The 23938-nt window shown below is 35.7% G+C and overlaps 3 protein-coding genes across 9 annotated transcripts in view; 1 reads left to right on the forward strand and 2 right to left on the reverse strand.

The window, feature by feature from the left end:
- The window catches only part of Spata1 (spermatogenesis associated 1), a 47274-nt gene extending 46954 nt beyond the window's left edge, over positions 1-320 (reverse strand). For 4 of the 7 annotated variants that reach the window (XM_048815008.1, XM_048815005.1, XM_048815010.1 and 1 more), the window contains exon 1: positions 200-317. The gene's annotated coding sequence lies outside the window, so the exon portion shown is untranslated. Of the gene's footprint in view, positions 1-199 lie in introns of all 7 variants that reach the window. The other 3 variants (XM_048815009.1, XM_015504753.2, XM_048815006.1) reach the window with 2 other exon arrangements.
- Positions 317-8966, forward strand: Gng5 (G protein subunit gamma 5). The gene is made up of 3 exons (XM_015504754.2): positions 317-594; positions 4123-4269; positions 8747-8966. Exons 1-2 carry the CDS (start codon positions 514-516, stop codon positions 4246-4248), a joined length of 207 nt encoding a protein of 68 aa, XP_015360240.1. The 5' UTR covers positions 317-513; the 3' UTR covers positions 4249-4269; positions 8747-8966.
- Rpf1 (ribosome production factor 1 homolog) lies at positions 8950-23938 on the reverse strand. The gene is made up of 9 exons (XM_015504755.2): positions 23676-23938; positions 22244-22300; positions 20377-20457; positions 15995-16090; positions 15304-15457; positions 11663-11745; positions 10603-10784; positions 10221-10347; positions 8950-9785 (listed from the first exon to the last, which is right to left on the reverse strand). Exons 1-9 carry the CDS (start codon positions 23901-23903, stop codon positions 9744-9746), a joined length of 1050 nt encoding a protein of 349 aa, XP_015360241.1. The 5' UTR covers positions 23904-23938; the 3' UTR covers positions 8950-9743.

The following is a 23938-nucleotide window of genomic DNA, read 5'->3' on the forward strand; positions in this document are numbered from 1 at the left end:
GGGCAGTCTGGCTCCTGCGCCTCCGCTGGGCTATCCCCTTCTCTCCCTCAACTCCTGCCGCAAACTCCCTGAGGACAACCGGGGCCTCCCGGTTCCTCAGTCACTAGAGCTTTAGAGACTTTCAAATGTCTGACTTCCCTCACCGGTCCTCTTCAATGTCCCCTCTGGTCTGGGCGGCTAACCACAGCTCCTTCCTTACCTCTCCCAAGTCAGCCTACCCGGAGTGGGAACAAGGAGTGCTGCATCCGGCCAGACTCTCTCGGAGCCTCCACACCACGCCCAGGGACCGCTCCGCCCCTTCTTCTCCAGCTCCCGCAGGGCGAGGAGTTAGAACCAGAGGCGAAGCGCGGCGCGCATGCGCACCGAAGGTTGTGTCACCCAGCTCAGAACCGGAAACTTGGAGACAAAGTTCGGAGCCCCGCCCCCGCTGCGCGCTGCCCAGTCGTCTGGCCCAGCCGACCCGCGACCTGCCGACCCTCTGACGGACGAGTCGGCCCTGCCCTCGAATTCGCCATGTCTGGTTCCTCCAGCGTCGCCGCTATGAAGAAGGTGGTTCAGCAGCTCCGGCTGGAGGCTGGGCTCAACCGCGTGAAGGTGAGCGGGGGCGGCAGCCGAACCGGGTAGGGGGAGGCGGCAGCGGGCGAGCCAGCTGGGGCGGACCGGCTCGCGGTGACTCTCCTGGGAGGACGCCTGTTCGGGCATCGATCGCGGAGCAGCCAGCTTTAGGAAAGTTGCCGCGCGAATCCCCGCGGTGGTTGGGAGGGCCCCCTTAGTCCGCCCTTCCGCCCCAGGACTTTCCAAGGCGGGCTGGCCTCCAGGCTAAAGAGCGGCCCGCATTCCGGTTTCCCTCCCTCCCTCCCTCCGCTGTGACTCCTCGGCTGGCCTTGCCAGCTGCTGCTGGTCCGCGCCCTTCCCGCCCATCTTTACCAGCCTCCACCGATTTTCGTCTCTGGACTGGGTATTTTGACTTTTGATTCATGGCCGACTTATTAACTTTTTTTCATTTCAGATCTTTACCAGACCTACTCCAATTAGTACTAGGTTCTTAACCTCCAAATTCTCCAAACCACTGAATACATAATTGAAAACGAATTTTCTTGCATAACTGTTTTCGAAACTTTTCCGGAGTCTTACTACCTTTGTCCCTTACAATCTCGCACAAAGCGTGCATTTCAGACCTGGGCAATTTGCTTGGATCCCACCTTAAGTGGTCCACATGCTAAGAAAGTGATTAGGATGGGCCAGAATTGGTCTTACTTACTTTGATGTTTCAATAGCATTGGCTTTATCTTGGGATATTTACTTTGGGGGAAAAAATCTTTTGTTGATGTTGGTATTGACAACCTGACATGGAAGTGCTGTAGCAAGTGTTTATTATTTTTAAAATCCTAAACAGATTGGCTTCTTTCTAGTGCAATATATAGGTTACATGTAAAACACTTGTGATTGAAAAAAAGAAACACAGGAATTATAAATCACTACCCTGCTAGAAACAGCCAGGTTCCAAGATGATTTGATTTTACAACTCATCAGGCAAGTCAGTATTTCTTCCTGAAATGTTTTGTGGAGTGAGGGCTCCTATTTAGAAATGTCATAGACCTAGCTTACTTGGTCGATGTAACCTCAGGAGGGAAGAGAAACTCCAATGGTCTTATTGTGGAATCTCCCTCACTAATGTGTAAACTGCATAGTTGTTCATTTCTCTAATCCCCAAATTCTCACTTCATCCCAGTGGTTTATCGTCACTGTTTTGGCTGGATTGAGATCTGAAGTTTGAAGTCATCCATTTCTTAACTATTATCATTCATGTGTGCCTCTATCACAGATTGAAGTGTACCAGGAAAGAACATGAAGGATCAGAGAGACAAAAGAAAAAAGAAAAAAAAAAATGACACAGTAAATATCAGTGCTGCTTTGCCTTTGTCACCAAAGAAAATGAGTCCTCAGAGTAAAATACTCCAAGACCTTTACCTTGAAAATCCTAGTAGCTGCTGCCTTTCCAACTCACAGCTTGACCCTGGCCTCATACACCCAATTCTTCTGTAGATTTTTGATAGGAATCTTTAAAACCACCACAAATGATTCAGTTTTGCAATTTTCAGTTTCTGACTGATGTTAGGGCTTTAGCAAGGAGGGGAGGGCATCCCACTTTGGGATTCTAAATGAGTCTTCTCATATGCATTGCAAAATGTGTCTAGGTTCCATTTCATATTGTGTACCTATTTTATCAGTGCCTCTGTGGTAGATGATTTTTCTGTTATTTTAAAACTAGCACAAACTTACTTTAAACCTTTATATGAGTACAGTTGAAAAAATTATTACAAGTACTTAACAAACTTTCTCACAGGTAGGTCAGCAGAGTGAAAAGGGACGCTAATAGTTATGTCAATTTAGTGTTTCAACTTTCTGGAGGGTGATTATTGTGCCTTGAAGGGTAACAGCTTGTCCAGTGTCCAGTTTTAGTTTGAGGTTTCCCCACTGCTTGGGATGCTGATTTTCACTGATCCCTTGTTTTGGGTTTGATCTGTTATTGAAATCTCAGCTTAAATGTCACATCATCTCAGTGTAATATTTGGTACCCAGTCATTTTTTAACGGATATCTCTTTTTACTGCAGAGAACCTTTTCTTTTTCCCACAACTGTCAGCACTGAAACAGCAGGGATCTTGATGTTCTTTACTATTCTCAGTGCCTAGAAGTAGAGCTGGCACATAACCATGCTTGAGTAGTTTGTGAAAAGGAGTTAAGTTGGACCCTACCTACATTTGAAACAGAAAATAAACAGGCACTGCCCTGTCTTCTTACTGGGTCAATTTGAATGAAACCAAATCCTCTAACATTGTGGAAGCTGATTAATGCCCATTCCCCTACTTTTAACACTTTGGGGAAGTGGAGTGAGGAAGGGACACAGCCATTTGTGAAAGTACTTGTTACAAGGATTTTAAAAGTGCAGATACTTCTTACTCATGGGAGTTAATAAACATGGAACTCATTATTGTGGACGGTTGCATAAGCCAAATACAAATAAGATTGGAGAAGAGTTTAGATTCTCAGGATGATGGATTCTTTTACTAGGTCTGGGATACAGCTTGGAATATACAGGGGTTTTTGGTGGAGGGGACATTGGTAATGGTATTAACTCTTTCAAAGGGTACATAGCCAGAGCAATGGACATTTGCTATGTGTCCTTAGGAATAACTAAGACAGAATGAAACAAATGATTATTTCTTTTCTGTCTTCCTAAATCTCAATTCAAGATTGAGGATATTGGGGCATAATAGTCATCCAAGTTCTATATTCGAACCATTCAACTTATTGTTTTGCTATTATCGTACCATCAACTGTTAATGTTACAAAATTGTATACAGTGACAGCTTTCTGCCTTTTGTCATGTGGCTTTAAAGGCTAATAACAAATCTCAGTTTTAACAACCTTTCTGAGCAGGCTGCCTTTAGAAACTGTATTTGTCTCAATTGTGACTTTCATGTGTATGCAGTGCTCCTCAACTAAGATTTAAGGCACATTTATGGTTTTATGCTTATTTTGTTAATACATCATCTTACCAGAATATACAAGTAGTAGATAACTATGTGAATGAAGGCAGGCCTCTCTTAGTTCTAAATGCAAAGGAGTATAACATAAATTTGAAGACCGATGTACCATGCTAGTTATTCCACATTATATTCATTCACAGTAGCATTTTTTTTTCCCCCCAATGACACGGCTTTCAGGACAAAGTAATAGTTTGCTAGAATGTTAAGACTGTTCTTGTTTATTCCAAAAATACCATGTACAGCTTTTAATTTAAAAAAGATGTTAAGTACTTGAACAGCCTATTACTAATAAACAAGAAGTGCTATGCTTTGTAGATAAACTTTAATAGTTGTTTCTAATAAATCATTTGAACTGAACTTTTAATAAGCAGGCAAAAGAACATACTATAGTTTTGTTTACAAGGAATGTTTAAGAGATGGTATATGATTGTTACTTTTCATTTAGTATATTCTATCTTTTTCTAAGGCAAGAGAAGTGCTGTTCAGTACAAGTATTTTCAAAGATTTGAGAAAAATCATTAAAACTTTACTAACTGGTATCTCCCCACCCCTTCTTTTGTTGTGTATAGGTTTCCCAGGCAGCTGCAGACTTGAAACAGTTCTGTCTGCAGAATGCTCAACATGATCCCCTGCTGACTGGAGTGTCTTCAAGTACAAATCCCTTCAGGCCTCAGAAAGTCTGTTCCTTTTTGTAGTCAAACCAATCTTACTCTGAGGTAAGTTTCCTTAAGTAAAACAAAACAAATTCCCTTTTTATTTGCAGCACTTACAGGATCATTCCATGCATTTTGTTTGGCAGTCCCAATTTTCCAGTCGTTGTCAATTTTGTGAGAAATTGAGGATCTATGAAATTTTATTTAGTAGTCATGAACTGTCATTTCTGTTTCATCACAAAGAAGGTTAAATACAGGACTTAATAACCATAAGAGGTTTAGGAGAGTTACTGTAAAACTCCATTTGCTGTGATAGTCATGTGTTACTTTTTATAGCACTGGTTTAATGACATGCATATTTTGGGGTCCTCAAATAGTAGATTAATTTTATTTTCCTGAATCAAGCAAATATTTAGATAGTTTTTTAAAGTCTGCAGTGTCCATGGGGAATGACTAATAAAGCACTACCAATTGATTTGGATGAATCCTCATGTTGCTGTAATAGAACCCAACTATAGGGCAGTGGAGCAAACAACTGGGAATCAGGAGAGAGAAAGTCAGTGGGGTACTTGCATAAGCAGATGTGGAGCTGGTTATTGGGAGTGAGGAATAGCAGGTTATACTTTTTCTTATTTGTTGTGAAAAAAACCTAACAGAGAAATGAGGTATTTTTTGTGGTGGTAGACAGTGGATTAGATTTCTAAGGATTAAGAAACAGCAAGAAACCAATTCCTGAATTGTTATAAAAAGAATGTTTCTATGTGTTAGTTGGTCTCTTCCAGGTCAGATGTCATTGTATAATAATGTATGTTTGTCCAAAAGAGATGTGACTCCTCTCCCCACCCCCCACCCCCAAAAATGTTCTCTGGTAATTTAGAATATGAATTCAAGTATGCTATCTTTTGCCATGGTGGGGATTGAACCTAGGGCCTCACATATGCTGGCAAGCACTACCACTGAACTACATAGCTGCATTCCCAGCCCTTTTTATTTTGAGATGGTCTTGCTAAGATTGTCCTGGCTGGTCTTGAATTTGTGATCAGTGCTCTGGCCTCCCACTTCAGGCTTTCAAGTTGTGTGTGCAACCATGCCTGGCTAAGGATACTATCTTCTTAAATCCTTAGTATTTAAATTAGGGCATGTACCCATAGTTCAATACTTTGACCATCAAACTTTAATTAATAGTGCTTTAAAAAAAAGATTTTGTATATAGCACACATCCTTTACTTTCTCATTTGAAAAGGTCAGGAACCTGCTTCCTAAAATACCTTGTTAAATAGATGTGCCCTCCCTAATTAAGTTTTGTAGACCTTGGGAGTATCCAGGAAGTCTGTGTGTAAGTACAGCATGTTTCCAGTAAACATAGTCATTGGTTAGGATGGCTAAGTTTTTTGAAACCTGGGGGTAGTGGTGGTGGTGGGCACAACCAAAAAACCCTTTATAAGTAACAGAGTTTTCTCATAAAGTAATCTTTTAACAGTTTAGCACCTTCATATTTAATAGTCTATTTCCTTGCTTATGGCAATGTTAATTTCATTATTCATGAGAATTTCAGGATGTTTCATATTTTTTTTTTGTTGGCCCTTTTTAAAACTTATGGGTTCTGTTGTATTCACTTTACAAAGTGGTTTATTTTCATTTAACATAAAGTACTATTAAGAAAACTGGGCAGGCTGTTAATAGTTTTATTTCGTATAAAACTATTAAAATATATAAAAAATATAGATATTTTTATATAAAATATATAAAAAATATATAGATAAGTGTTAAAATGACTTGCTCAAGTTGATGAAGGTGATTAGAATAAGAACCCAGATTTGAAAGTAAAATAATGTCTGTTAACCCCAGCAGACTAAGAAAAGAACATTGTGGATATTATAAATCAAAGCTATTTTGGATAAGGAAGAAATTTGGGTATAAAAAGATTGCTTCTCGCAAAAACAATGCTAAGCAGGAAGTGTGAATCAGGCGGTATAGCAATACCAGACTTCAAACTATACTACAGAGCAATAGTAACAAAAACAGCATGGTACTGGTACCAAAACAGGCGGGTGGACCAATGGTACAGAATAGAGGACACAGAAACCAATCCACAAAACTACAACTATCTTATATTTGATAAAGGGGCTAAAAGCATGCAATGGAGGAAGGATAGCATCTTCAACAAATGGTGCTGGGAAAACTGGAAATCCATATGCAACAAAATGAAACTGAATCCCTTTCTCTCGCCATGCACAAAAGTTAATTCAAAATGGATCGAGGAGCTTGATATCAAATCAGAGACACGCCGTCTGATAGAAGAAAAAGTTGGCTACGATCTACATTCGGTAGGGTCAGGCTCCAAATTCTTCAATAGGACACCCATAGCACAAAAGTTAATAACTAGAATCAACAAATGGGACTTACTCAAACTAAAAAGTTTTTTCTCAGCAAAAGAAACAATAAGAGAGGTAAATAGGGAGCCTACATCCTGGGAACAAATCTTTACTCCTCACACTTCAGATAGAGCCCTAATATCCAGAGTATACAAAGAACTCAAAAAATTATACAATAAGAGAACAAACAACCCAATCAACAAATGGGCCAAGGACCTGAACAGACACTTCTCTGAGGAGGACATACAGTCAATCAACAAGTACATGAAAAAATGCTCACCATCTCTAGCAGTCAGAGAAATGCAAATCAAAACCACCCTAAGATACCCACTCCAGNACCCACTTGAATCAAAGTGTGGAATGTGATATGTCAAGAAATTTGTAATGTTTTGAACAACCAACAATAAAAAATTAAAGATTGCTTCTCAAAAACTTGAATATATGTACAGATCACCTTATTCAGATGCATATTATAATTTAGGAATTCTTGAGTGAGGTTCTGGAACTTGCATTTCTTATAAGCTCTCATTTTATATACTGATGGTGCTAGTCTATGCTAAATGGCATGGATATAAAACTACATAGTAGTGTTTACACTTAAAAAATGTGGCTTTTAAAAACTGTAGGCTATCATTTTTTTAAAAAAATATGGTAAGTTAACAGGCATATAAGAAATCACCATATAAGAAAAAAAATCAAGAGTTTTTTCATAAAGTAATCTTTTAACAGTTTAGCACCTTCATATTTAATAGTCTTATTTCCTTGCTTATGGCAATGTTAATTTCATTATTCATGAGAATTTCAGGATGTTTCATAACATCCTGAAATAACCATTGTTACAGGCATATTTCCTTTTAAGAGCAAAATAATTTATTTTTTAAAAATCATAATAGTGCAGTTTTATATTCTACTCTATCCAGTGTCTCATGTGTGCTAGGCAAGTGCTCTGCCACTGAGTCACAGCAGCAGCACCTATATTCTCTACCTTTTAAAAATACTTAATGAATTTTCCTATTCCATTATTCTTCATAATTAAGATTTTCAGTGGTTGTATGTACCGTAACTTAAATGTACTTCATTTAATGTTGAAGTTTCTGAATTTGAAGCTATAGTGTAGCGGGCATCTTGGTATCTATATATCTACTTTGTCTCCAATTTTTAAGATAAATTTTTGGAAGTAAAATTAGGAAACAAGAAATAAAAATTTGAAGTTTTAATAATACTTGATGATAACCACTGGCTATAGTATAGTACTTCACCAGTATAGTATTTCACCAGGAGCATGTTTTTCATATACTTACTGCTCTTCCAAATATTCTTTATTGAGTTTCTAGGAGTGTTCAGAGTTTTCTTGATTTGAGACTTATATATACTTTATTATGATACAGTGTATTTCAGCAGTAATCTTAGCAAGTTAATCTGTAAGTCTATTTATAAACAGTCAGTACTAATAATGAGAATAGTTATGAAAATTAAGAGAAAGTTGGAAGTTTACTGCCCATAACATTAGTCTTTTCCCATCCTGTTTTTATATTCTTTCTTAAAAATCCTGTGATGTATCTGCTTTAAAAAAAAAAAAAAAAAAATAGATGTTTTCCAACAGATTTTCCAACAGGTTTCATTCAGGTGAAAGCTCTTTATAAACTGACATTTGAATGAAACCCCTTAAAGGTAATACAGATACTCCTAAACATGTGATAGTGTTATATCACAACAAACCCATCCTAAGTCAAACATGCATTTAGTATACCTAACAAAACAGGATATCTTAACATAGTTTCACTGTGGATTATCAGTTGTTTATCCTTGTGATCATGTAGTAGACTGGGAGCTATGCTCACTGCTGTCTAGCACTGACAGAGGATCATATTGAATATCCCAATCCCAGAAAAGCTCAAAATTCAAAACCTAAAAGTATTGTCTTGAATACTTATTGTTTTTACACCATTGTAAAGGCAAAAAAAAAAAAAAATTGTTAAGTTGGGGACCATCTATATAAGAAGTATTGTTAAAGAAAAAAATAGGCAAAGGACATGAGCAATTAAAAAATATACACACACATATATATTAAATAAACAATGGTTACTGTTACGTATTCTTGGAAAAAATGTGAAAAACGATCCATGATACTTTACTCTAATTCACTTTTTCCCCCCTCCTTTCAGGTTTCCCAAACCACTGCTCAAGAACCAGTGAATATTCAAGAGAGCTAAATTTGAAGCCTGTACAAAAAGCTTCCCTATAACATGTGCCATAATATAATCTTCTACTTTTGTCAGTCCTTAACATCTACCTCTCTGAATTTTCATGAGTTTCTATTTCACAAGTGTAATTATTTTATATACACTGGCAGCAACATACAATAAAATACTTAGTATAAACGTTTATTGCTTTATTATTTTATGAAAAACATTGTTTTAAGCTGTTTTGACACTTGAAGGGGTTAAATTTTTAGTTCTAACTTTTCATTGTTTCACCAATTATATTATTTTGTGTCTTACCAAGTATAAATTGCAAATCTTTATTCTTTTAAAGTTGGGGTAAAGTGCTGTTTCTGTCCTTGAGTTATTTACATAATTTTATCTTAATAATATTTACAATATCCTCCTTTCCAGGGGTATTACCAGTTATACTTAAGTAGCCACTTACTTGGATGGTTTTAGTTTAATAAGAATGGTAGTAGAGATAAGATTGGCAATGAACGTTCCATTAGTAGTAGTAAGAAAAACTTCAGGATTTGAGACAGTACCTACTATGTAATACCATACCATGTAATGAGGTTAAAAAGGAGCAAGATAATGGGAAATCTGATAATAAATTAGGAGTTACATGGTATCCATCAACCATTCTGTTTATCTCCAGCCCACATGTTATTTGGGAATGTAGATAGGAAAGTTAATCTGAGTCTTTATTTCAGTTTGACTCATTCACAATTACCCCAATGTAAGCAAATTAATTGTTAGGCACCCTGAATTATAACTTCTAAATCCTCACCCAAATTACTTTTATTTTGATTTGCTATGTAGAGTGGCAATTCATGGCACTTGGTCAACTGTTCAGACATGAAGATTTATAAAATCAATAAATGCTATTTTGAAAAAGGCGTTCTATCACAAATAAATTACCAAGTTCAGCAAAATCCAATACTATTTCCTTAGGACTTTATAAATGGAATTTTCTTCGACTTGTATCCATTTCCCGGGGCTGAAAATTAGAGGGGAAAAATATATTATGAAAACCGTTTAGGTAAAGATAGTAAAAATTGATCTTTAGGTCTAGGAAATACTAGCAGCAGTTCTCAAGAAACATGCAGTAGAATCACATAACCCAGGCCTAAAACAATGCTATCCTCCACCCCCAGCCATAACTGATCCAGTAGATCAGGGTTCCAAGAATTTTCATTGCTAAAGTGACATTGCCAGTTTTACTTTGAGAATCATTATCTCTTATGCTACTTCAAATAAGTCACAGTTAAGCCTCAGACCCAGATACCATATCAGATTGGTTCTTTCTAGCCCATAGGGGAAAAAATTCAGAACCACCGTTTAAGGTATAAATACCCAAAGATGAAAGCACAAGGTTTTCTTTTCATCACATTTAAAATGATTTAAATGGATTTCTCAAATAGTTAGCACTTACCTTATGTACCCATTCGTATTCTCCATATTTAGAATCAAAGGTTCCCTTCTGAAGTGACCTTAATTTTAAGGTAAAACGTGGTCCAAGTTCCTGAATTCCCACTTTCTTTTCACTCTTGAATATATATCTTCAAAGACAAAATAAGTTAATGCTAAAGAAATAATAGTTGGGCTCATTCAGACTAATTTCCTATGACACAACTTAAAAGATTTGCCATAATATATTAGAAAACAGATTCATGTTAAAGGGTTTGGGATGTGGCTCAGTGGTAGAGCACTTGCCTGGAATGTGTAAGGCCTCAGGTTTGATCCCTAGTACCTCACCCCCAAAATAAACAAAATAGGTTCATGTTGAAAATGTAAGTTCAGAATACATTTCTCACCTGTGAAACCTGAAGAAGATATAATCACGCTGATTGTGGAATGTGGCAACCTGCCTTCCAATAAATTGAGGATCATGGGGAAAGAGTGAAGCAAACATACGTCCAATTGAATGACCCAGTCGTGTTGTAAAATTATTCAGAATTATTTCAGGTACGTGTTCTGTGGGGTTTTTGCCTCTCCTCTAGAAAAATTGTGAAAAATCACAATAACAAATTAAGCTAAATTGTCAAAACAATACCTCTAAGTGCATGTCTTGGAACTTAGAGGTCAAATGAGAAACTTAAAAGTTATTGTATTGTTTTTTAAATGGCAGACTTCCATGGATAGTTTATTAAGCCAATGAAGTAAGATGCAGAGTACACCAAAAAAGTCAGAAAATCAACAATTTCTTACTAACAAGGGCTATTTCCTGTCTGCCATAAATCATCACAACAGAAGAAAACTGTTGGAGGAAGCCATCTGTGAAATGCACAAGGACCTTTTTTATTTTTCAGCATCGCATCCAGTGAGGGGGTAGATCTGGCACTGGGAACTTCTCATGGCAGTCCCACCAGGGTAGATTGCCTGACACAAGTGAATCCCCCCCCCCCCCCGCCAAGTTCTGCTAGAAAGGTCCCACGAAGCACTGGAGATGGGCGTAACCCACTAGAACTGAGCAGCCTACCTGCCCCCACTTCTATCCTGTTTTGGTAAAGAATTTTCTATTGAAAGCCTTTGATGTTTTCCAATACAAATAAAACAAACATAGGCTCTCTTGGCTAGAAGTTTAGACCCGTCTGGTCAGCTTTGCCCATCTCTGCCTACTCTTTGAAACTACTTTCTGTGTTCCGTGGTCACTTCATGGTTCTACTTTTCTTAGCTTTAATTTCTCAGCCAGCCCATCCCACTGAAGGGAAACCCATTCCCTCACCTGCACGGGATATGGGTGAGAAACTGTTAGGTAAAATATTGCTTTCATCAGAACAAATGTCATTAAAATGAATTTGATCTGTAAGATAAAATAATCTATTATTCAAATAATATGAAATCAATACCAATCAAGGATTGCATAAAACTTACCTTGATTTCTTTACGAAGACGAACACTGCTCATTTTAAAGTGAGCAGTTGGACCATTTGGCAAGTGACTCAATATAAGTCCATCTATACATAGATGTTAAGAAACACATTATTTTAAATTGTTTAAAATAACTAGTGTCATGGTTTGCACGTGAGTTGTCCCCCAAAAGCTCATGTGTGAGACAATGTAAGGTTTCGAGAAGAAACGACTGGGTTATGAATCTTAACACAATGAGTGAATTAATCCCCTGGTGGGATTAACTGAGTGGTAATTGAACATAGGTAGGGTATAACTGAAGGAGGTGGGCCTCTGGGGGTGTGCCTTTGGGGTATGTATTTTGTATTGGGTGAATGCTTCCCTACATCACACCCTTCCTTCCTCTGTGTTCAGCCTCACCTTATGCCCCAAGAAATGGAGCCTGCTGGCTGTGAACTGGGCAATTTAGTAGACCTGTCTTAAAAGTTTTTTAAAAGGGATGGGTTTGTGGCTCAGTGGTGTAGTACCCCTGGGTTCAATCCCCCCAAAACCTGCAAAAAAACAAAATAAAGCAAAACTCTTAACAAAATGTGGGATGTGCTTCACCATCCATCCAGTATGTGGTGAGACCTCTGAAACCATGAGACACTAAATAAGCTTTTCCTCCTTTACACTTGTTCTGGTCAAGTCTTTTAGTCACAGCAGCCAAAATGCTAACTAAAACAAGTAGTCTCCTACATGTCCAAATGGCCTTAAAATCTGAAGTGATCACTAATTAGAACAAACTTTAAAAAAAAATCTGAAGTGAGTAGGTGAATGCATATATTCTCCTGGATTAATATGTATCAGAAACTCAAAAACACATCAGTCAACCTAAATCTTTTCAAGAAAACAACCTAGAGCATATCTTTTCTTAAATAAATAAGAAATAGCCAGTCATCACTCTTAACAAAGTTATCTTGCACTTTCAACTAAAGTAGGTAGGAAAAAAGTTACTTAAAGACCACTACTCAAGCAGGAATAATGTAGCAACATAAACAACCTAAGTTTACTTCCATATTCGGAAGACTTATAACCCTAAAAATGCCACTTTTTAATGTTTGTACTGTTAGGATATGCTATCAACTTAGAATATGCCACAAGACCAGAAATGTTTAAATGTTCTTATTGAAATCAAAGTTATTAATATTTCTTAGGTTTTATTACTGTACTACAAATTCAAGCAATTAATAACTACTTACTGTCTACCATAAACAGAATTATGCCAGACACTCTTAAACTACAAATGAAATATATTACATCTACATATAATCAGCAAGGTTAGCAGCCCAAGGACTAAAAGTCCCAACTACAACAAACTTCCATTCAACAGTCCTCAGGTCTCTAGCACAACTTGACTTGAACCTCTCTCCTTTACTTTCCCATGAATTTATTTTGGCTACTGTCCATTTGTACTTTAAGCAGGAAGAACTAACAGCTATGGCCTGGGATTTCAATTTATAGTGTGCTTTTTGAGTTTAAGGAAAATTTCAAACATGATTTTATCTGACTCAGAAATTGAATCTTAAGGGCTGGGATTGTGGCTTGGCAGTAGAGTGCTCGCCTAGCACGTGTGAGGCACTGGGTTCAATCCTCAGCCCCACAGAAAAATAAATAAAGGTATTGTGTCCATCTACAATTAAGGTTTTAAATGTAGGTCAGAATCAAGACTATTTCAATCCTTATCTGTTTACAACATGAAATTTATAAAATACGTTGCTATTCCCCCATCCCAAATTTTAATCCTCCACCTTCACAAGTTCTCATTTCTACACCTGCCTCTTTACCCTGTTATTGTCACAGTTGAGATTCTTGAGATTTTCCATGTACATCATTGAAAACAGTATTGTGGTTAGTTCTATTCTTTCCATGTCAAGTACATTCTAATACAGACTATAAATCAAGCCTGGATTTAGACTTTGGTTCTCTGAAATAATAAGCTATGTGACTTTGCAGTGTCGTTTCATTTGCACCATAGTTTCTCCTGTGCAAAGTGACAAACTAGATACCTTCACAGTCTTGATAGCTGTACCTAATTTCACATTCTGTTGTTACTAACTCAAAGACATCAATATGGCACTTGTAATGTGGCTACAAACTGCCTTTCTTATTTCCCCTTTTTCTCTCCCCAACTATTTCCTGACTGGTAGGCACCCACGCAATCTTATATTCTTATATTTCATGTTTATCTTATCAGTGCATTTTTTTTTGGCTGTTATTTTGAATATTTGCAGCACTTCACTCACCCTAAGATCCACTGCAAGTCCCACCTTTTTATAGTCAGAACTCTGCTCCAAATCTTTGCTATCATTGTTATTTACCACAGCACTTGTCACTTTCTCCTGTTAACTCTGGAAAATAGGTCTTTTTCTTTCGGACGTTAGTGACTACCACATCACACATTACCAGCAAACATTTTAATTCTTTCTTTCTTTTTAAAATATTCACCACATGTGCAACTTCATGAAATATAGGAAGTGTTTTTGTATCATCTGCACATTGAGAAAATCATCAAATATTAAGGGGGCTAGGAAATGCAAAGGTCATTTCTTCTAACCCCAATCAAGACTTCAAATCCTTCCTAGAACATTCCCAATAAGTTGTGGTTTATGTCAAAAGCAAAGTATAAAAATTCAAACTCATCAGTTCCTAAAAAACTTTCCTGGTATCTAAACAAAAAGCTTTATGTTATTGCTAATACCTGACACAAATCATGCAAACAAAACAAGGAGTCATGGCTATTTCATTCAGTAATGAGGAAAAGAGGCTGACAGCTTACCCTACAAAGTATCCAATATGGTAATCAGAAAATAATATATTTTAGGTAAAAAAGAATACAATTTTATAAAGAAAAGGCAGTGTAATTTTTCTGAAGATCACAGATGGTATAAATGCAATCTGTGTCTTCATGAAATACCTCAGTAAAAGAATAGAAAATTTACTGAATTATATGTCTACTTCTTTGTTAAGAGTTATGGTAATCTTGAAATGACTGTGGTTTAAGTGACAAAAAAAGAGGAAAACAGACCTTGGCACTTTATTTTGGGGGGCAATTAAAATAAGCAGCATCTGCCTTAGAAATGGATCTTTTCTGGAATAGTTAAGTGTTCAAAAGGTTTTAATGTGGTACATTAGTCTGGTTAAGACAAATTATAATATGGCCAACAAAGCACCACATTACAATATTAATTTTTGCTTCTGGAAAACTACTAGTATAAGTGAATAAAGAAATATATTTCAGTTATATTTAAAATAATAAAACCAATAAAAATTACTTATGTTTTAAAAAACAGTCTTTTAAAACATTTATATAATAATCAATATTCACCGATATAAAAAGAATATTGTTCCATGACTGAATTCCCTGAAGGCTGATGTCTCTTATCACTGCATCTTTTATCTAAGGATTAAAACAATGTCTTGGGTATATATATTCCTAATAAATGTTTGCTGAATAAAAAGGAAAAAAAATCTGTTTGTAGAATCTTGGATAAAGATATTAATTTTTTGGGAAAAAATATTATGTTCTGGAAGTTATAGGGAAATTTCCTATTATCTTAAATATATTTTTAAAACAAAATGAGAGAACAGACAGGAAAACTTCCTTTTATTTTTAAAAAGGATACTTGGTGTTTTACGATCTTCATTAATCACAATCAGATCTGTGAAGTCCCTTGAGATGCACTGTGGAATAATTTTTTTCAGAGCCAGTCCTCTTCTATAATAAACATGTGAGTCTGGTATAACTGTAGAGAGCTGTTCACAAAGTCGTACTGTTCTCTATAAACAAAATAGCAAATATTTTCAAAAGGGCAAAAGAATGTTATGTGTTATATTCTCACAAGAAAAGGAATAATGATTATTATAGTATTATTAATAGACAACAAGACTGGGAAAAGAATGAAATCAGAACATTGTTTCATTTTTTATCAAAGGCTAATCATCCTAAAGCATCAGTTCTCAACAAGGAGTGATTCTGCTCCACCAAAAGACATTTGGCAATGTCTAGACATTTTTATGGTTGGCTACTGGCATGGAATGGACAAAGGCTAGGGATATTGCTAAACATCCTATGATGAACAGGATAGTGTACTCTAACAAAGAAGTACCCAGCCCAAAATGTTAATAGTATTAAGGTTGAGAAAACATATGAAGAATCATGCTTAGTGAACTCATATCCTATCACCAGTTATTTTTACATAACTTATTCACAGGCATTATCTAAGACATTAACTAATTCTTCTGAATAGAGTACTTTAAATAGTAGTAATAAAAGTAGATTAAGAATTCAAGAATTATACTAATGGATGTGTTTACCCCATGAGGTCTATCTGATGTTGTGATGAGTATCTTGGGAGAAGTTTGTCTGTTGAAGTAAGAAGCAAATTCATCTGTAGCTTCATCATAAGCAACCTGCAAACAAGGAAGATAATTTTACATCAAACAAGTATGCTCTACTGGTAAAGCACTGTCATTAATCATCTATTTGACACAGTTTAAAGAAGACATAGGAGGAACTGATATTAATGGCAACATGAAGAGGGTGGATGATTTTGTGTCTGTAGAATACAAGTATAAAACTAGATAAAATTGTCAAAAATTATTTCAAGACACAGAGTGTTATGGTTTAGATAACAGGTATCACCCCAAAGCTCATGAGACAATGCAAGAAAGTTTAGGGGTGAAAGGATTGGGCTATGACAGCATTAATTTTACCAGTGCATCAAACCACTTGAATGCATTAACTGGGTGAGAACTATAGACAGATAAGGTGTGGCTTGAGGAAGTGGGTCACTGGGGGTGTGCTTTTGAGCTATGTATTGTATCTGGTAAGCAGAGCCTTAGTCTCTCTGCTTCCTCGTGGTCATGTCCTAATAAGCTTTCCTCTACCACACTCTTTTGCCATGATGTTCTGCCTCAACTTGTGCCCAGAACAATGGAGTTGACCATTTAGGAACTGAGACCCCTGAAACTGTGAATGTCAAATAAACTTTTCCTCTTTTGAAGTTGTTCTTTTTTTTCCTTCTATAAACTATTTATTATTTTATGAACAATATAAATATCCAGATATAGGTTAGAACTGATTAATTCAAACTGAGTAGCAAGCACAAACTTAAATGTTTAATAAGAGAACTCTGAAATTGTTCTTGTCGAGTCTTGGTCACAGCAGCAGAAGAGCTGACTAAAACACTGAGGTACATTTGTTCTTGAAAAATGGCTAGAGAAATGTGCAAGAATATCAGGAATCTTGCCTAGAGCTATTCCATTTCTTTCATTAGTTTGGTTGGTGAAAACAGTAACAACTTCAAGGGTGACGGCAGGTAAGAACTAGCAGTCTTGGATTCAGAGATGGTGGACTAGACCAAGACAGGAATAGAGCTTTGTGAGATGAAGGTGAAAACCTGCACAGCTTTGCCAATCCAGGTTAGTAGACCCCGTTCAAGGTGGGTATGAACTGGCCAGAAATTTAAAGGGGTGCTATGGAAATGAAAGAGTCATACAGTGTTCAAGATTATTGCTCCATAATTCTTGGCTGACAACTAACCTCACATATGTATTGGGGGAGATCTGAGAATCTACCTAATGTGAAAGACAAGAGAGACTTGAGAACTGATTGCAACCTTGAAGGCATTCCTCAACCCACATGCAGCTCGGAGGAAAAAGTATGTATGTTTTTAGGTCCTGAGGTGTCTCAACACCCAGGTGCCTAATCACTCACAGACCATTAAGCCACATAAACACAGGAGCAATTCCTCAGGAGAAAGTTTAAAAATAATTTTTAAAAACTGCTAAGCAGAGATATTGTGCTACTATTGAGGAGACAGATTCCATGTTGTAAGGCCAGGAAAATTAATAAAACAATAACCATTCCTTATATTGGAATTCAGACATGCTACAATATTTGGTCTAAAATATCCAGTTTTCAACCAAAAGAATTATTGAGTATATAAGAAACAAGAAAGTATGACCCATAATCAGGAAAGAAGTAGTCAATACTTAGTAAGTGGGTTCGGATATTGAATTTAACAGACTTCAAAGCAATCCTATTTAATACACTATAGAATTAAAAGGAAAACACAGTCTCAATAGCAGATCGGACAATGGAGAAGAATCAATGAACCTAAAAATTGACAAATACATAGTCTGAAGGACAGAGAAAACAATCATATTAAGTAAAGCAAAGCTGGGAGAACTTGTAGGATAATGTCAAATATTTCAGTAGTATGTAAAGGAAGTTCCCCTTAGACCAAAGAGAAAGGGCAGGAAAAAAATATTGAATAATGGCTGATAACACCACAAGTTTAATGAAAAATACTAACTTACAGATCCAAGAAGCTCAAAAAATTCCAATAGAAAAAAAAAAGAATGATATCTAAACACATGAAAATCAAACTGCTAAAAGCCAACACTGGGAAATTTTGAGTGAAATAAAAGAAAGCACAGGGAAGTGATGATTAGTGGAAATAAGGAAGGCTAAAGTGCAGAAGATGGATATGTGGAGGGATATGTTCAAAGTATTAAAAGAAAAAAGCAAGAATTTTATATTCTTCAAAATTATCTTAAAAATGAAAGCAATATGCAAATTTCTAGGTAAAAGTTGAAAAAATTGGCTTTATTAAATCTGTTATAAAAGCAGACTAACAGGGGCTGGCTGGGGATGTGGCTCAGGTGGTAGCGCGCTCGCCTGGCATGCGCAGGGTGCTGGGTTCGATCCTCAGCACCACATAAAAATAAAATAAAGATGTTGTGTCCACTGAAAACTAAAAAAATAAACATTAAAAAATTCTCTCTTAAAAAACAAACAACAAAAAAAAACCAGACTAACAGAAATTCTACAAGCTAAAAAGAAAATGACATTAGGTGGTAACTCAGATACAGAGAGTGAAAAGAAGAGTAATGTGAACAGTAAAAATGCAGTCCATTAAAGACTATATATATGTGCATACTTTTGATTTCCTTGAAAAGCACGAAATTTTTTTGAAGTAATTATGACTGTACTAGTACTGTACTTGTTAAATTTTACCAGAATTGTATCATCTTTATTAAAGATGCATGTTGTAATTCTTTTCTATTTTTTTTGTGTTGGGGATTGAACACAGGGACTGCACATACTAAACAAGCAGCACTCTACCACTGAGGTACCTCCAACCCCAAGGTTCACTTTAAAAGTCCTAAACATAGAGAAGTCATAATATTTGAGATGGAAACGATTTAATCATTATACATTGTTTACATGTAACAAATTATCATAGTATACCCTATAAAATGTCAATTAAAAATTTAAAACCAAAGAAAAAACTAACGAAATTACAAGAAATCAACAAAGCTGTCATTATAGGAGATACTCAGACTTAATAATGAAAGCAGCACATTTTAAAACTTGTGGGAAATACCAAGAGTGGTATTTGGAGATTTGTGGCCTTAACTGCTCACATCAGAAATTATAAAAAATGTGCAAACCAATAAAACAAATCAGAATAAATGCAAAGATGAGAGAAGGAAATAAAAAGATAAAAGTGAATTAGAATTTAGTAGAGAAGATCAAAGAAAAAAGTTATTTGGTTATATCTCTTGTAAATAACTGTCTAAAATGCCCAAATAGGAATGAAAAAGGTCATTTCTACAGTCTTGCTTATGAACACTGACACATATTAATTCAACCAAAGTACTAACAACACCAAGCAAGATTTTAGAAAAAGATAAAATATAGTAACCAAAATGGGTTTATCCCCAAAATGCAAGTATTTAATATTAGAAAATCAATAAGATGTCATTTGCTAGGAGAAAAACCACATGATCATCACAATATTTGCAGAAAAAGAATCCAATAACAATCTATATTCATTTGTGATAAAACAAGTATAAATGGAATTTCTTTAACCTATAAGGAGAATCTACCTTGATGACATAAACATTAATGATGATACACCAGCAGTATTCTCTTTCAAATCAGAAGCATGGCAAAAATACCGTTATTGCTTTGCTATTTATCTGACACTATGCTAAAAATTCTAGTGAACACAAAGTGGGGAAAAAATGAAACATTAATGGATTTAAACAAAACTGTCATTTGAAGAAGTTATTATCTATACATAAAAATGAAAACTGTACTTAAACAAATTATTAGAAATGAGCATAGGTAAGCTATTGGCTTAGAGGACCACTATCCAAAATTCAACTGCATTCTAATAAATCAGTGAACAAAACAATTTTCAAAAAGAAGCAATTTACACTAAAATATATATATATATTCAGGAATATCTCTAACAAGATTTAAGATAATCTTCCACTTTGCATGTTATTTCTTTAGACAGTCTGCAAGAGTTTTATGAGTATTCAAAAAAGTACCATCAAATATTATTCTTAGATACCAAAAAGTAGTCCAACAAACCCTACAAACATCTACAGTATAGAGACTCTTAAAATATTCAATATGCTATTCAGAGACTAAATGACATTTAAAATCTTACCTACTCATAAAATTCAAAGCATTTGTAAAAAAAATATTTATTGAAATTTTCTATAGCAGTACTGGGAAAATTCAATTATAAAATAACTTGTACCAAAAAAGACAACATGCCAACATTATAGCTGGATCAGTATTTTATACAACTTAGCCAGCCAGCAAAATATTAACATATCAACATACAATTTATCAAGGATGATCATTCAAATTCATTTAAGGCTTCTAACATTACCTCTTCATCATTAGGGTCTACTACAGTTTCATCATAAACTCGTTGGTTGTCAATGGTCTTGGGTATAGGCTTTGGTGGAGCCTAAATAAAAAGAGAAAGGATAAGGTTTTACAAATAAGCATTTTACATTATATTACAGTTGTGGAAGAAATTCATAAATACCTTAAAAACATAATCTGTTCTCATTTCAACCCACTGCTACACATGCCATAAAACTACATCAATCCTGATAACAAAACTAAAGAATACTGCTTTTTAACCATCTGAGCAGAGACATATACATAACAGAAAAATAATTACTGTTGAATTATATGGCTTAAAAACTAGGCCAAAGTAGCAAAGAGAAGTAGCATTCACAATAATTATCCACTACTGACAACAACAAAAGCAAATAAACAAAAAGATGGAAAAAAATTACAGAAGTATATATGTATGTGGTTTTGTTTCAATTCCTTCAGATAGCTAGTCAGAAATATATAGCAAAGTCTATCCACAGACCATGTAATTCTACTTTGGGAAATTTACAGTAAGCAATAAAAGGGGAGGGGATGGAGCTATCTATAAAGAAATATCACTACGGATAGTATCACTATTTCTAATAGAAATAAAAAAATAAATAAAACAAATATCCAATATGAGGGTAATTACTACACATATTACCCGTACATTAACATGATGGGATACTGCTAAAATCATGCACAATCAGAGGAACAAATTATGTAAATGACTGTCAAAGATCAGGAACAGAACTACACAAATACTATACAAAATGATTGTCTTTGGAGGGAAAAGCCACCAGGAAGAAGCAAAAATAATCAAAAGTACATGTACACTAGCAGAGATATGAAGAAAATGTGAACTAATAAACCAGTCATGATTTTATTTTTTTGTTACTCTGAAACAAATGCTGTAGGAAGTTTTAAGTTATCTTTAAAGGAGCCAATTCTAGGAAATCATCTTTCAGCACAAAAAAATGAAAATGTTTTCAAGCGATGATTAAGACATTAATTTGTTGTAATTGATTATTGAAGAGTTTCAAAGATACTAACATTGCTTGATTCATAGAATTTTGCTGGTCAAAATAGTCTAACAGTGACAATTTCATATGATTTAACCTAACACTATAAAGAGAATGCATGAAAAAGTATTTAATTTATATAAAGTCTTAATATGTCTCTTCCTCAGAAAACCTTATTCTTACTTGTTACCTTATTTTACAAGAAATTATAGTGGAAAGAGTTGAATGTTTTTAAAAGTTTGCAAGTATAAATCATAACCTAGAAATATGTATAAACAAAATGAAACTAAATGAAAATAAAACTTAGCTGTGCAACAATGTGGGAGTATTTTTAAATAGTGCTTTAAAAAATTTCAATGAAATATTTCATTTATTATTACCACAAAAGTCACCAAATCCCCTTGTAATACATATTTTGCTCTTTTCTTTGCCATAATCCATCCAGGTCTCACCCTGCTCCCATTCTATACAGGTTCATAATCTTCTTTATCAGCTCTCATTCTCCACTCTACTATAGAAAAGACTCCATCTGGTCTTTCCACAGTCTTGCCTGATAAAAAGCCTTTTTTGCTTCAAGTCACAAAAGCTAAAGACCAAAATGTCTTGAGGAGTATTCCCATTCCCAAACATATAAAAAAGACATCCAAAACACCATCATTATGCTTACTATTTAGGTACACATTTGGAAGGAAAAGCCATCAGGAAGAAGCAGGCAGGAGCAAGGACAAAAAAGTGTTTGCTATGTTATTTTTGCATCTTTCTATAAATATAAAATATTTCATAAAAATTTAGAAGAAGTTATCAATGTAATAGCCAAGATAGAAAACAGATGACTAAAAATTTATTTACCTTATCACCAAGAGCCTCTCTCTCTTTTTTCAGTTTTTTCTTGGCTGCTAATTTTTCCTAAAGGGATAAAAACAAAAGAACAATATTAAGAAACTACAGATTATATCACAAATACATACTGAAACTACAAATTGATAATGCTATGAATACAACACTTGTAATCCATTAAAATAACCATCCAGATATAGATTTTTATATCTAAATTACTATAAGCCAATCAATAGGATTTGTTTAACAAAGATCTTGCTTCTTCAAAAAAAGTGTAAACTGGCAAGTTTGAGCATTTAAAATTTCACCACCTTTTTTGCTACCCCAAAAATTAAATTTATGAAAATGCAAAATATGTATCTAAACAATTTAACAAGTTTTGTTTTACATAAATGATTACATCCTAAAGATCATGGTTATGATAGTTGAATTTGTTAGAAAGCACTAAAAATAGATGAGTTTGAAGTTGCTTCCAATAAAATTATCCCTAGTTATCCTCATATTTTATAATTAAAATATTCTTTTAAAATTAAAAATGTGCAAAGTCGGGTAGGATTATTTGTTATAAATCCTTATCGTTTGATTTCTAGACAGAATGCTTAACACACAACAGAACATACTTTTCACCCCCAATGCCAATTGACCCTCAATTCATTGTTTCTGAAGTCACTGTCCCAAGAAGACTCCTAGGATTTCCCATCCTGATACTTGCATACCAGAATAGGTTAGATGTCCTTTGAATGTACTCCAGTGGCACAATGGCACTTATGTAAGAATCAATCCCTGGCCTCAAAAAGTCTAATAAGAGGAGACAGGCAAATAAAAAGAATATACTATGTGTGAATTTCTATGATATGCAAAAACAAGCAAATGCTTTTCTCCAACAGCGATTTCATCACAGATAAGCACTAGGACCTTGGGAGAGTCATTTGTTTCAGTTTGTTTACCTCTCAGAGCACAATGCTTTAAAGAACAAATACAATTACTAGAAACTTAAGACTTCAATAAGTGGTGCTGCAGGAATCAGAAACAATATTTTAAGCTTGTTATGTATCGCCTGGATCACAAATGCTAAAAATTAACCAATGTTGGGTAGGCTGGGTAAAACAGGGGTTGAGACTCTCGCCTTCCAGGCAATGAGGGAATAATTCTCATTAGGAAAACAGGACTGCGGATTTTCTTCCTTCTAAGTGGAGAACCCTCGGAATGAGCCCTCCGCCCAGATGATAGGGAACTTCCCACCCACACGGTCAGGCAAAAGGCTGTACACAAGTCTCCAAAGCAGAGCGCGGGAGCCAGGACACGCGAGCCACTAGCATCACCCTTTCAGATCAAACACTGCGCGCCCACCCGCTTTCAAAGTACAAACTAGATTTCGTGAGCCCCGGAATCCTCCACGCGACGCACACCACGCATGCGCCCGGCAACCTCCGCCTCTCCATACCTTCCGCTGCTGCTGCTTCCACCGCGTGAACATCAAGTGTCGCCGCTGTTTGTTCTTAATCTCTGAAATGCTGAAGCCTGGGGGAAAGGCAGCGGCTTTCGGGGGTTGGGCCCCGCTTTCCGTCGCTCCATCCTCAGCAACTGCAGCCTCTTGAGGTTCTTTGGTAGCGGCTTTCCTTTTTAAGTTTTTTTTCCCGCTGCTGCCATTCTTTTCACCGGCCTTCGCCATGTTGTTTGCTCCTTTTGCTCCCTACGGAAACGGAA

Source organism: Marmota marmota, unplaced genomic scaffold (assembly GCF_001458135.2).
Source record: "Marmota marmota marmota unplaced genomic scaffold, marMar, whole genome shotgun sequence".
In the NCBI taxonomy this organism is placed as follows: Eukaryota; Metazoa; Chordata; class Mammalia; order Rodentia; family Sciuridae; genus Marmota; species Marmota marmota.